We start from the raw sequence: 14587 nt of genomic DNA, 5'->3' as shown, positions 1-14587 counted from the left end.
TATATTGCTGAAATCTGTAATAACTACTATATAAATACAGCTGTCTCAAACGAGACAGCTGTATAAGTAACTTTCTTTACATAATTAACTTTCTTATGCAGCAACAATCTCACAGCACTGCCTCCACACCACTATAAACTCCACCCATCAAAGTACCATTTTGGACAATTCACACATCAGGATTTGAACCAGGGGCTGCACTGAAGACACTCACTGGTTAGTCACCACTTAAACACCACACCACCAGCTCACATTGACATCATAGCTTTCTTATTGTCCCCATAAGACCAAATGAAATCATTACTTCCAGCAGGAATAAGAACATGTCATCTTTGGAAGAGTTTGTTGCTGGCTCTCAGCAGCAGAGGTAGCGCACTGGTAATGTTCTCTGCTGATAAACTAGAAGTGTCAGCGATGTGTTGGTTCTGTCCCCAGGATCTCCTCCTTGTGTCTCAGTTTTGAAAGTGTTTCACCAGTGCAGGTTCACAAGGCGAGGGGCCATGGCTTTGAATGTCTCCTTTTAAAGGAGAAATGCATTTCCTTGTTAAGCGTCAACCGCTTGACAAAATTGTTGGAAAAACGTCAACGAGCAACAAACTCGTATAAGGGAGGAGACCACCATCCACCACACAAGAAGCATGCAGGATGCTTTGAACCTAGGGACATGGGCTAACTCAGGGGTGGGCAAACTTTTTGACTCGCGGGCCACAATGGGTTCTAAAATTTGACAGAGGGGCCGGGCCAGGAGCATTTGGAGGGAGTGTTTGGGCCGGATATACTAAAGCATTAAATGTAGTGTGTGCAAACCTCATAGCACAGTAAGAACACTACAACCCAATTTATTAACTGTCTTTCAAATGTGAAAAATAGCCCTTATCAGTTAATAAATTTGTCTCAAGGAATATGCAAGATATGGCATTTACATACTATTTCGCAGATACTGGGAGGAGGAAATGTAAATAGATTAAAATAACATACGCACTGTGATTTATCAAGAAAAAAGTTCTGTTGACTCTGTAAATGAGCTGCCAACCTCTGAGCAGTAGCCGCCCGTTCTTGTGTTGACTGCTTGCTAGCATAGTTTTCATGCTTCGTGGCAAAGTGACGGCTGATATTGTACTCTTTGAAAACCGAAGGGCTTAATGGTGACGTGAAACGAAGTGAAAATTAAAGTGAAATAAAGAGAAATACGCGCCACATTAACCCCTTAATGACCGGGCCATTTTGCACGTTAATGACCAAGGATTATTTTTTGGTTTTTCACGGTCGCATTCCAAGAGTCGTAACTTTTTTTTTATTACGTCGACATCGCTGTATAAGGGCTTGTTTTTTGCGGGACGAGTTGTATTTTGTAATTGTACCATTTTTAGATGCTTACAATATATTGATTAACTTTTATTAACTTTATTTTAGGAGAGAATTGAAAATAAGCAGCTATTCCAGCATTAATTTTCACGTTATAAATTTACGCCGTTTACTATGCAGCGTAAATAACATGTTAACTTTATTCTATGGGTCGGCACGATTACAGGGATACCAAATGTGTAAAGGTTTTATATGTTTTCCTATGTTTGCACAATAAAAACCCTTTTAGAAAAAAATTACTTGTTTTTGCATCGCCGCGTTCCAAGAGCCGTCATTTTTTTATTTTTCCGTCGATGTGGCCGTACGTGGGATTGATTTTTGCGGGCCAATGCGTAGTTTTCATTAGTACTATTTTGGGGTACATAGGACTTATAGATTAACTTTTATTTTATTTTTTATGGGGGGAATGGGAGAAAAGAGAGAATTTTGCCGTTGTTTTTTGCAGGTTTTTTGGACGCCGTACATCCGGCGGTTTCATTAATGTGTTCATTTTATTGGTCAAGTTGTTACGATCGCGGGGATACCATATATGTGCATGTGTGATTTGTTTTGACCGTTTTATTAAATAAAACCACTTTTTGGGGCAAAAAAGTAGTTTTATTTGACTTTGACTGTAATTTTTTTTATTTTTTTTTTCACAAACTTTATTTAACTGTTTTACATTTTTTTTTTTTAGTCCCACCAGGGGACTTCACTATGCGATGTGCCGATCGCATATATAATGCTTTGGTATACTTCGTATACCAAAGCATTATTGCCTGTCAGTGTAAAACTGACAGGCAACCTGTTAGGTCATGCCTCTGGCATCGCCTAACAGGCAGATGCTGAAGACAGACCTGGGGGTCTTTGTTAGACCCCCGGCTGTCATGGAAACCCGACGGCGACCCGCGATTTGTTTGCGGGGGCGCCGATCGGGAGACAGAGGGAGTTCCCCCCTCTGTCAAACACATTAAATGCCGCTGTCACTATTGACAGCGGCATTTAATGGGTTAAACTGCCGGAATCGGCGCGTGCTTCGATTCCGGCAGTTGCAGCAGGAGCCAGGCTGTGTATAACAGCCGTGCTCCTGCCGCTGATCGCGTGGGTAAACTGTCAGTACCCGCGCGATCACAGGACGGATATATCCGTCCTCCTGCGCGAACTAGCAGCTGCTGAGGACGGATATATCTTGGACAAGTTCGGCGGGCCGGATTAAAAAGCCTAACGGGCCGTATGTGGCCCGCGGGCCGTAGTTTGCCCATGTCTGGGCTAACTCCATAGCAAACCAGGCCTAGGCACTTAAGCACCAAGCCACCACACTCCCATCCCATCCCATCCCATCCCATCCCATCCCCTCCCCCTCAACCCCCGAGCAGTGACGCTCATGTAAAGTGCATCTGGTCCTGTCCTGTCCCCCCCTCATCACCTTCATTTATTAACCCTTCTTCTCCACACCGTCCCCCCCATCAACTTCATCTATTAGACCTTCTTCTCCACTGTCCCCCATCATCTTCATTTATTAACCCTTCTTCTTCACGCTGTCCCCCCCATCACCTTCATTTATTAACCCTTCTTCTCCACACTGTCCCCCCATCACCTTCATTTATTAACCCTTCTTCTCCACTGTCCCCCCATCATCTTCATTTATTAACCCTTCTTCTCCACACTGTACAGTCGTTTATACTTCTTATTCTTACTAAAGATATTGCACCAATATTACACAAGAGAACGGGGTCAGTGACATCTGGAGAAGACGAGGAGTTCATTACAGGGGTTTTCCACCTTCTGACAACTGATGATGGTCATCAGTACATGATCTATGGGGGTCGGCGGCCGACCCCCCCCCCCCACACAGATCAGCAGGTCCGGTGCCTCCGTGCACTGGACTTACATGCCGGAAGCAGTCGGCTCCAGCCACGGAATAGCAGCCGAGCTTCTACAGCACGGCCACTGTGCTATGTACGAAGCCAACTGCTTCCGACTCCGTACATCGCATTATGTGCCATAACATCCGGTGCCCGCAGGCCACTGGAGCGGTTTAACGGTGCGGGGTGCCGGACCCGCACCAATGACCTCTCCGGTGGATAGGTCATCAGTTGTCAGAAGGTGGAAAACCCTTTAACGGATTACGTCTAAACCAACCTTCTGTGCCACTTGCTGTAGCCGGGTCACCACTGATAACACATCAGAGAACAGTTTCGAGCCCGACACAGATTTTGGTTTTCACAGTTTTCTGCTTCAGGGTTTTTGGATCTTTTAGTCGGATGTTTCTCTGGTTACTGAAGGACAATTATAAACATTTCAGAAGTTTTTTAACTTTTATTGACAAATCCATCAAATTTATGCAAAGACTCAATATTTACAGCGTTGACCCTTCTTATTCAAGACTTCGGCAATTCGCTCTGCCATGCTGGATGTCAGCTCCTGGACCAAATCCTGACTGATGACCAATTCTTACCTAATCAGTGCTTGGCGTCTATCACAATTTCTGTGGGTTTTTTTTTTGTCCACCCACTTTTTGAGGAGTGACCACATGGTCTCAATGGGATTGAGATCTGGGGAGTTTTCTGGCCATGAACCCAAACTTTCAAAGTTTTGTTCACCGAGCCCCTTAGTTCTCACTTTTGCCTTGTGACATGGTCATGTGACAAGTTGCTCCCGGATGGCTGGGAGAAGTTGATCCCGGATGGTTGGGAGAAGTTGCTCCCGGGTGGTTGGGAGAAGTTGCCCCCGGGTGGTTGGGAGAAGTTGCTCCTTGGTGGTTGGGAGAAGTTGCTCCTGGGTGGTTGGGAGAAGTTGCCCCCGGGTGGTTGGGAGAAGTTGCTCCTTGGTGGTTGGGAGAAGTTGCTCCTGGGTGGTTGGGAGAAGTTGCTCCCGGATGGTTGGGAGAAGTTGCTCCTGGATGGTTGGGAGAAGTTGCTCCTGGATGGTTGGGAGAAGTTGCTCCTGGATGGTTGGGAGAAGTTGCTCCCGGATGGCTGGGAGAAGTTGATCCCGGATGGTTGGGAGAAGTTGCTCCCGGATGGTTGGGAGAAGTTGCTCCCGGATGGCTGGGAGAAGTTGCTCCTGGATGGCTGAGAGAAGTTGCTCCCGGGTGGTTGGGAGAAGGTGCTCCCGGGTGGTTGGTAGAAGTTGCTCCCGGATGGTTGGGAGAAGTTGCTCCTGGGTGGTTGGGAGAAATTGCTCCTGGGTGGTTGGGAGAAGTTGTTCCTGAGTGGTTGGGAGAAGTTGCTCCCGGGTGGTTGGGAGAAGGTGCTCCCGGGTGGTTGGTAGAAGTTGCTCCCGGATGGTTGGGAGAAGTTGCTCCTGGGTGGTTGGGAGAAATTGCTCCTGGGTGGTTGGGAGAAGTTGTTCCTGAGTGGTTGGGAGTAGTTGCTCCTGGGTGGTTGGGAGAAGTTGCTCCTGGGTGGTTGGGAGAAGTTGCTCCCGGATGGTTGGGAGAAGTTGCTCCCGGATGGTTGGGAGAAGTTGCTCCCGGGTGGTTGGGAGTAGTTGCTCCCGGGTGGTTGGGAGTAGTTGCTCCCGGGTGGTTGGGAGAAGCTGCTCCTGGGTGTTTGGGAGAAGCTGCTCCTGGGTGTTTGGGAGAAGTTGCTCCTGGGTGTTTGGGAGAAGTTGCTCTTGGAGGATGCTTAGATACCATTCTTTATTCATGGTAGTGTTCTTAGGCAAAGTTTTGAGCCCACTTTCTTGGATGAAAAGCAACCCCACACATGAATGGTTTTTAGGATGCTTTACTGTTGGCATGACACAGGACTCATGGTAGCGCTCACCCGTTCTTCTCTGAACAATCATTCTTCCAAATGTCCCAAACAGTCTGAAGGGGGCTTCATCAGAGAAAATAATTTTACCCCAGTTCTCTGCAGTCCAATCCCGTTACTTCCTGCAGAGGACTGTCCTCCATGTGTTTCTTGGAGAGAAGTGGCTTCTTTGCTGCCCTCCTTATCACCAGGCCGGCCTCCATAAGCCTTCACCTCACTGTGGGTGCAGATGCACTGACACCTGCCATTCCTGAGCACGCTCTGCACTGCTGTAGAACCGATCCTGTAGCTTAATCCTCTTTAGGAGACGGTCCAGGCACTCGCTGGACTTTCTTGGGCGCCCTGAAGCTTCTTCACAGCAATCGAACCTCTTCTTGAAGTTATTGATGATCCGATAAATGGTTAAAGGGGTTTTCCCAGCAGGGACATGTATGACATATCCACATGAGATGTCATAAATGTCAGATAGATGCGGGGGGTCCCACATCTGGGACCGGCACCTATCTCTAGAACGGGGCCCCCTAAACTCCGTTCTACCGCTCTGTGTTGCGACTGAATGAGGTGAATTCCGACCATAAAAAAGGTTATATGGTCTTGAGTTACAAAAACAGCGAATCTCGCGGAGCTAAGCTGTTTCTGTAAGTCCCATACAACTGAATGCTAGTTATGGAAACATGGAGAGTGCCGCCGCTCCTTCACGGACGCTTTCATGGAGAGTGCCGCCGCTCCTTCACGGACGCTTTCATGGAGAGTGCCGCCGCTCCTTCACGGACGCTTTCATGGAGAGTGCTGCCGCTCCTTCACGGACGCTTTCATGGAGAGTGCCGCCGCTCCTTCACGGACGCTTTCATGGAGAGTGCCGCCGCTCCTTCACGGACGCTTTCATGGAGAGTGCTGCCGCTCCTTCACGGACGCTTTCATGGAGAGTGCCGCCGCTCCTTCACGGACGCTTTCATGGAGAGTGCCGCCGCTCCTTCACGGACGCTTTCATGGAGAGTGCCGCCGCTCCTTCACGGACGCTTTCATGGAGAGTGCCGCCGCTCCTTCACGGGCGCTTTCAGGGCGAGTGGGTGAGTGCCACCGCTTTCTTTGATTTACTGGTGACATAAGAAATTACGGCTCTCAGAAGGCGGCGACACAAAAATCTAATTTTTTTTGGTGTTTTAATGGCACAAATGTAAAGGATTAAAAAATATATAAATTTGCTGTGCTCAAAATATCTGCCGCCTTAAAGGGGTCATGGCGGGTATTTATGGCGCGCTCACAGGTGCCACACACGTCTGATAGGGTCGGGACTAGAGCTGGGTCCACATCGATCAGACACTGACGGGGTAACCTGTGATTATACCGCGATGTGACCGTCCCTCCGCGTAGCGTTCACCAGACCCATCAGCAATGAGCGCGGCGCCAGCGAAACAACTACAACCCGGACGTGACGCTGCCCTCTACTGGCCCAGTCATGATGTCGCCCGACTGCGACGCCAAAACCAAAAACTGTGGAGAATAGCTCAGGTGTGAAAAAAAACAAAACTGTTTTTGACCGCGGTGTGTGAACTCAGCCCAAAAACGTGACGGCAGGAGGACTCAGAAACATCCCTGCAGCCGTTACCTTAATAATCCCCACAATGCTTCAGTCACTGACTCCTCCCACACATGTGACTGATCACATGCTCATAACCTCAACCATCCATGAGGTAGGACCGCCCCTGATCACATGACTTCTACTGCTGTCACATGACCAGGAAGTGTCTGCTCCAGATCACACAGAGACTTTATAGAGAAGTAACAGTCAGCGTGTGGTGTGTGTGGAGGAGAGATCAGCGTGTGGTGTGTGTGGAGGAGAGATCAGCGTGTGCTGTGTGTGAGGAGAGATCAGCGTGTGCTGTGTGTGAGGAGGAGAGATGAGCGTGTGGTGTGTGTGTGGAGGAGAGATGAGCGTGTGCTGTGTGTGAGGAGAGATCAGCGTGTGGTGTGTGTGAGGAGGAGAGATCAGCGTGTGGTGTGTGAGGAGGGATCAGCGTGTGGTGTGTGAGGAGAGATGAGCGTGTGGTGTGTGTGGAGAAGAGATGAGCGTGTGGTGTGTGAGGAGGAGAGATCAGCGTGTGGTGTGTGAGGAGAGATCAGCGTGTGCTGTGTGTGAGGAGAGATCAGCGTGTGCTGTGTGTGAGGAGAGATCAGCGTGTGCTGTGTGTGAGGAGGAGAGATCAGCGTGTGGTGTGTGTGAGGAGAGATCAGCGTGTGCTGTGTGTGAGGAGAGATCAGCGTGTGCTGTGTGTGAGGAGAGATCAGCGTGTGCTGTGTGTGAGGAGAGATCAGCGTGTGCTGTGTGTGAGGAGGAGAGATCAGCGTGTGCTGTGTGTGAGGAGGAGAGATCAGCGTGTGCTGTGTGTGAGGAGGAGAGATCAGCGTGTGCTGTGTGTGAGGAGGAGAGATCAGCGTGTGCTGTGTGTGGAGGAGAGATCAGCGTGTGGTGTGTGAGGAGAGATCAGCGTGTGCTGTGTGTGAGGAGGAGAGATCAGCGTGTGCTGTGTGTGAGGAGGAGAGATCAGCGTGTGCTGTGTGTGAGGAGGAGAGATCAGTGTGTGGTGTGTGAGGAGAGATCAGCGTGTGGAGGAGAGATCAGCGTGTGGTGTGTGCGGAGGAGCGGTCGGTGTGTGTGGGAGAAGCGGTCGGTGTGTGTGGGAGAAGCGGTCGGTGTGTGTGGGAGAAGCGGTCGGTGTGTGTGTGTGGGAGAAGCGGTCGGTGTGTGTGTGAGGAGCGGTCGGTGTGTGTGTGTGGAGCGGTCGGTGTGTGAGGAGCGGGCGGTGTGTGTGTGAGGAGCGGGCGGTGTGTGTGTGAGGAGCGGTCGGTGTGTGTGTGAGGAGCGGTCGGTGTGTGAGGAGCGGGCGGTGTGTGTGTGAGGAGCGGGCGGTGTGTGTGTGAGGAGCGGTCGGTGTGTGTGTGAGGAGCGGTCGGTGTGTGTGAGGAGCGGTCGGTGTGTGTGAGGAGCGGTCATGTGTGTGAGGAGCGGTCGGAGTGTGTGTGTGAGGACGGTCGGTGTGTGTGTGAGGAGCGGTCGGTGTGTGTGAGGAGCGGTCGGTGTGTGTGTGTGTGTGAGGAGCGGTCGGTGTGTGTGTGAGGAGCGGTCGGTGTGTGTGTGAGGAGCGGTCGGTGTGTGTGTGAGGAGCGGTCGGTGTGTGTGTAAGGAGCGGTCGGTGTGTGTGTGAGAGGAGCGGTCGGTGTGTGTGTGAGGAGCGGTCGGTGTGTGTGTGAGGAGCGGTCTGTGTGTGTGTGTGTGTGAGGAGCGGTCGGTGTGTGTGTGTGAGGAGCGGTCGGTGTGTGTGTGTGAGGAGCGGTCGGTGTGTGTGTGAGGAGCGGTCGGTGTGTGTGTGAGGAGCGGTCGGTGTGTGTGTGAGGAGCGGTCGGTGTGTGTGTGAGGAGCGGTCGGTGTGTGTGTGAGGAGCGGTCGGTGTGTGTGTGAGGAGCGGTCGGTGTGTGTGAGGAGCGGTCGGTGTGTGTGTGAGGAGCGGTCGGTGTGTGTGTGAGGAGCGGTCGGTGTGTGTGTGAGGAGCGGTCGGTGTGTGTGTGAGAGGAGCGGTCGGTGTGTGTGTGAGGAGCGGTCGGTGTGTGTGTGAGGAGCGGTCGGTGTGTGTGTGTGTGTGTGTGAGGAGCGGTCGGTGTGTGTGTGAGGAGCGGTCGGTGTGTGTGTGAGGAGCGGTCGGTGTGTGTGAGGAGCGGTCGGTGTGTGTGTGTGAGGAGCGGTCGGTGTGTGTGAGGAGCGGTCGGTGTGTGTGAGGAGCGGTCGGTGTGTGTGTGTGTGTGTGTGAGGAGCGGTCGGTGTGTGTGTGAGGAGCGGTCGGTGTGTGTGTGAGGAGCGGTCGGTGTGTGTGTGAGGAGCGGTCGGTGTGTGTGTGAGGAACGGTCGGCGTGTGTGTGAGGAGCGGTCGGTGTGTGTGTGTGTGAGGAGCGGTCGGTGTGTGTGTGAGGAGCGGTCGGTGTGTGTGAGGAGCGGTCGGTGTGTGTGTGTGTGAGGAGCGGTCGGTGTGTGTGTGTGAGGAGCGGTCGGCGTGTGTGTGAGGAGCGGTCGGTGTGTGTGTGTGAGGAGCGGTCGGCGTGTGTGTGAGGAGCGGTCGGCGTGTGTGTGAGGAGCGGTCGGTGTGTGTGTGTGAGGAGCGGTCGGTGTGTGTGTGTGAGGAGCGGTCTGTGTGTGTGTGTGTGTGAGGAGCGGTCGGTGTGTGTGTGTGAGGAGCGGTCGGTGTGTGTGTGTGTGTGTGTGTGAGGAGCGGTCGGTGTGTGTGAGGAGCGGTCGGTGTGTGTGTGTGTGAGGAGCGGTCGGTGTGTGTGTGTGAGGAGCGGTCGGCGTGTGTGTGAGGAGCGGTCGGTGTGTGTGTGTGAGGAGCGGTCGGCGTGTGTGTGAGGAGCGGTCGGCGTGTGTGTGAGGAGCGGTCGGCGTGTGTGTGAGGAGCGGTCGGCGTGTGTGTGAGGAGCGGTCGGTGTGTGTGTGTGAGGAGCGGTCGGTGTGTGTGTGTGTGAGGAGCGGTCGGTGTGTGTGTGTGTGAGGAGCGGTCGGTGTGTGTGTGTGAGGAACGGTCGGTGTGTGTGAGGAACGGTCGGTGTGTGTGAGGAGCGGTCGGTGTGTGTGAGGAGCGGTCGGTGTGTGTGTGTGAGGAGCGGTCGGTGTGTGTGTGAGGAGCGGTCGGTGTGTGTGTGTGAGGAGCGGTCGGTTTGTGTGAGGAACGGTCGGTGTGTGTGTGTGTGTGTGAGGAGCGGTCGGTGTGTGTGTGTGAGGAGCGGTCGGTGTGTGTGTGTGTGAGGAGCGGTCGGTGTGTGTGAGGAGCGGTCGGTGTGTGTGTGTGTGTGAGGAGCGGTCGGTGTGTGTGTGTGTGTGTGTGTGTGTGTGTGTGAGGAGCGGTCGGTGTGTGTGTGAGGAGCGGTCGGTGTGTGTGTGAGGAGCGGTCAGTGCATGCAGCAGCAGACAGGGGGTGGTGTTGCTCCTTTTTTATCTGTGATATGACTTGAGCTCCCACTTTCTTCTGGGCAGGTCACCTCGACCACATGAGCGGCCATGTTGGGTATCCGGGTGCTGGTCCTGGTGGCGCTGACTTCGTTGTCAGGTGGTTTAGGTGAGATAATAAGGGGACAGTGGTCACAAAATGATGGTGCGTTTCTCTTGCTTCATGATGGTCTGTTTCCAGGTTCTCGCCCGTGTATGCCCCAGAGTTTCGGGCACAGCTCGGTGGTCTGCAGATGTAATGCCACCTACTGTGACAGCCTGGACTCTGTGACACTTCCAGATCTGGGGAACTTCTCGGTGTATGAGAGCAGCAAGTCTGGGAAACGGCTGGAGAAGAGCAGCGGTGCCATCAAGGAGCAGCAGCCGGAGGCCCCTGGTAAGAGACGTACCACAGAAGGTACCACGGCGGCGGCGGTGGCCACTACATCATCATTGCTGCTCCTCCCCAGGTCTCATCCTCACACTCAACCACAAGAAGATGTTTCAGGTCATGAAGGGTTTTGGTGGCGCGGTGACAGACTCGGCAGCTATGAACATCCTGGCTATGAGTGCGGCGTGTCAGGACAATCTGCTGCGCTCCTACTTCTCGGTGGAAGGTGACGGATGTTTGTCTTCTGGATGGGGGATGTTATAATGTGTGCTGGAGCGTTATAATGACTGTGCTTTTCCAGGTATCGGGTACAGCGTTCTGCGTGTCCCTATGGCCAGCTGCGACTTCTCCACACGAGTCTACACTTACCTGGACAGCCCGGGGGACTTTGAGTTGGAGTCTTTCAGTTTGCAGGAGGAGGACCTGAAGCTGAAGGTGAGAGGTGGCGCCGCTGCTCGTTATCTTTCTGGTAACAGTCACAACATCTTATTTTTGATTTTGCAGATCCCTCTCATCAAGAAAGCCCAGGCCTTGTCCAATCGCCCTATATCCCTGTTTGCCAGTCCCTGGACAGCTCCACCATGGATGAAGACGAATGGCAAGATCACTGGCAAAGGCACCTTGAGGGGATCTCCAGGAGACCAGTACCACAAGACCTGGGCGCAGTACTTCATCAGGTCTGGGGGGGGCGCCGGTTCATCGACCAGTCTTAGTCACTTGTGAGATCCTGATGATTTCCGCTCTTGTTCTAGGTTTTTGGATGACTACGCCAGGAACAATGTGACATTCTGGGCAGTGACGGTGGAGAACGAGCCCACGGCCGGGATGATAACAGATTACCCCTTCCAGAGTTTAGGGTTCACCCCCGAACTCATGAGAGATTTTATTGCCCTGGATTTGGGCCCAGCGTTTGCTAACAGCTCGCACAAGGACGTCCAAATCATGATTGTAGACGACAACCGCATCCTACTGCCTTACTGGGCCAAAGTGGTGAGACCCCCGCCCATCCTGAATGTGTGGTCCCCCGTAAACTCTACATTGTAATCAGCAGATGAATCTGTCAAATCTGGAGACTAACACAAAACCGGAGGGACTGTGCTGCTACAATCCCCCACAACAAGGTCATGACATCACTGCTCTTCTTAAAGCAACACCCCCAGCTCCAGACAACACATTACAGATAACCTATAAGATTATCACTTACTGGTCCTGAGTTACATCCTGTATTATACTCCAGAGCTGCACTCACTATTCTGCTGGTGGAGTCACTGTGTACATACATTACATTACTTATCCTGTACTGATCCTGAGATACATCCTGTATTATACTTCAGAGCTGCACTCACTATTCTGCTGGTGGAGTCACTGTGTACATACATTACATTACTTACCCTGTACTGATCCTGAGTTACATCCTGTATTATACTCAAGAGCTGCACTCACTATTCTGCTGGTGGAGTCACTGTGTACATACATTACATTACTTATCCTGTACTGATCCTGAGTTACATCCTGTATTATACTCCAGAGCTGCACTCACTATTCTGCTGGTGGAGTCACTGTGTACATACATTACATTACTTATCCTGTACTGATCCTGAGTTACATCCTGTATTATACTGCAGAGCTGCACTCACTATTCTGCTGGTGGAGTCACTGTGTACATACATTACATTACTTATCCTGTACTGATCCTGAGTTACATCCTGTATTATACTGCAGAGCTGCACTCACTATTCTGCTGGTGGAGTCACTGTGTACATACATTACATTACTTATCCTGTACTGATCCTGAGTTATATCCTGTATTATACTCCAGAGCTGCACTCACTATTCTGCTGGTGGAGTCACTGTGTACATACATTACATTACTTATCCTGTACTGATCCTGAGTTATATCCTGTATCATACTCCAGAGCTGCACTCACTATTCTGCTGGTGGAGTCACTGTGTACATACATTACATTACTTATCCTGTACTGATCCGCAGTTATATCCTGTATTATACTCCAGAGCTGCACTCACTATTCTGCTGGTGGAGTCACTGTGTAGATACATTACATTACTTATCCTGTACTGATCCTGAGTTATATCCTGTATTATACTCCAGAGCTGCACTCACTATTCTGCTGGTGGAGTCACTGTGTACATACGTGACATTGCTTCTCCTGTATTCTACTCCAGAGCTGCACTCACTCTTCTGCTGTGTGTGATTGGAAACAGTCAGTATGTGTGTAGACGGATTGGTTGGGGCAGTACTGATTCTTTTCTCTGCACGTCTTGTCTTCCAGATTCTGTCTGACCTGCGGGCTGCCCGCTATGTTCATGGCATCGCTGTACACTGGTACCTGGATGCTTTGATCCCAGCAGACCTCAGTCTCGGCAGCACCCACCACCTTTACCCAGAATACTATCTGTTTGCTACCGAGGCCTGTGCCGGTTTTGCTCCTTGGGATAAGGGAGTGCGCTTGGGATGCTGGGAAAGGGGGAACGAGTACAGCCACCGGATCATGGAGGTGAGGCCCAAGACGTGGGAGCTTTTAGTAATAATCATCTCATCCTCGGCCGGATGATGGGAGTTGTCCACCACTTCTGGGGTGATCCCGGAGCCTCCAGTAGAGCAGATGACGTCATGTCCTGGAGTAGCGTCCGCCATGTTGATCTCATCATTTACCGCTCGCAGGATCTGAATTATTACGTGACGGGCTGGACAGACTGGAACCTGGCGCTTGATGTGAGTGGCGGTCCCACGTGGGTGGGCAACAACGTGGACAGCCCGATTATTGTGGATGTCGGAGAGGACGTCTTCTATAAGCAGCCCGCCTTCTACCACTTGGCGCACTTCAGGTGAGATGTGTGACCCTGTGTGTGATGAACGCAGCGCCCCCGATCCACCGCTCACCCGGCCCCTCCTACTTACAGCAAGTTCATTCCTCCGGGCGCGCAGCGCATTGGACTAGATGCCAACCAGAGGTCGTCCCTGGAGAGCGCGGCGTTCCTCTGCCCAGACGGTTCAGCTGTGGTGGTCATCCTCAATCGGTAAGTGGTGGGAGCTGCCACCATATTGTGCAGGAGTGAATGGTCTAGTGTGACCCCTCAGGTGACACCCGGAGGGTCCGGCTCTGTTGTTCTCGTTTCAGGGGTTCCCAGGATGTGACGTTCTCCATTTCTGATCCTTCTCTGGGGATGATAGAAGCCGCTGCACGGGGGAACTCCATCCAGACGTACGTATGGAGGCGCCGCTGAGTGACCGTCCACCAACCATGCGGGTAAGATCACAATCAACGTAATGATGGGTCTGTCATGTGATTATAGCCAGCAGGTGGCGCTCTCCCCCTAGGAGTGGTGCTGGATCTATGTCTGCTATGTGATTATGGCCACCAGGTGGCGCTCTCACCCTAGGAGTTGTGCTAGATCTATGACTGTCATGTTATTATAGCCAGCAGGTGGCGCTCTCCCCCTAGGAGTGGTGCTGGATCTATGTCTGCTATGTGATTATGGCCACCAGGTGGTGCTCTCACCCTAGGAGAGGTGCTGGATCTATGACTGTAAAGTGATTATGGCCAGCAGGTGGCGCTCTCACCCTAGGAGAGGTGCTGGATCTATGACTGTAAAGTGATTATGGCCAGCAGGTGGCGCTCTCACCCTAGGAGTGGTGCTGGATCTATGACTGTAAAGTGATTATGGCCAGCAGGTGGCGCTCTCACCCTAGGAGTGGTGCTGGATCTATGACTGTAAAGTGATTATGGCCAGCAGGTGGCGCTCTCACCCTAGGAGAGGTGCTGGATCTATGACTGTAAAGTGATTAGGGCCAGCAGGTGGCGCTCTCACCCTAGGAGTGGTGCTGGATCTATGTCATGTGATTATAGCCAGCAGGTGGCGCTCTCCCCCTAGGAGTGGTGCTGGATCTATGTGATGTGATTATAGCCAGCAGGTGGCGCTCTCACCCTAGGAGTGGTGCTGGATCTATGTGATGTGATTATGGCCAGCAGGTGGCGCTCTCACCCTAGGAGTGGTGCTGGATCTATGTCATGTGATTATAGCCAGCAGGTGGCGCTCTCCCCCTAGGAGTGGTGCTGGATCTATGTGATGTGATTATAGCCAGCAGGTGGCGATCTCCCC

The 14587-nt window shown here is 52.0% G+C and overlaps 1 protein-coding gene across 2 annotated transcripts; it reads left to right on the top strand.

Annotated features, from left to right (window-relative positions):
* Nucleotides 1-6814: 6814 nt before the first annotated feature.
* On the top strand, nt 6815-13731 carry LOC142665168 (lysosomal acid glucosylceramidase-like). Of its 2 annotated transcripts, XM_075844739.1 has the most exons (11): nt 6815-6884; nt 10123-10204; nt 10277-10471; nt 10545-10691; nt 10767-10900; nt 10970-11142; nt 11218-11455; nt 12757-12981; nt 13149-13312; nt 13388-13504; nt 13606-13731. In XM_075844739.1, exons 2-11 carry the CDS (start codon nt 10147-10149, stop codon nt 13709-13711), a joined length of 1557 nt encoding a protein of 518 aa, XP_075700854.1. In that variant the 5' UTR covers nt 6815-6884; nt 10123-10146; the 3' UTR covers nt 13712-13731. The 2 variants fall into 2 exon arrangements, with proteins under 2 accessions (XP_075700854.1, XP_075700853.1); XM_075844738.1 differs by lacking the exons at nt 6815-6884; nt 10123-10204 and having other exon boundaries at nt 10289-10471.
* The last annotated feature ends 856 nt before the right edge of the window (nt 13732-14587 follow it).

This window comes from Rhinoderma darwinii, chromosome 12, assembly GCF_050947455.1.
Source record: "Rhinoderma darwinii isolate aRhiDar2 chromosome 12, aRhiDar2.hap1, whole genome shotgun sequence".
Classification (NCBI taxonomy): Eukaryota; Metazoa; Chordata; class Amphibia; order Anura; family Rhinodermatidae; genus Rhinoderma; species Rhinoderma darwinii.
This window is presented reverse-complemented; position numbering and strand designations above follow the sequence as displayed.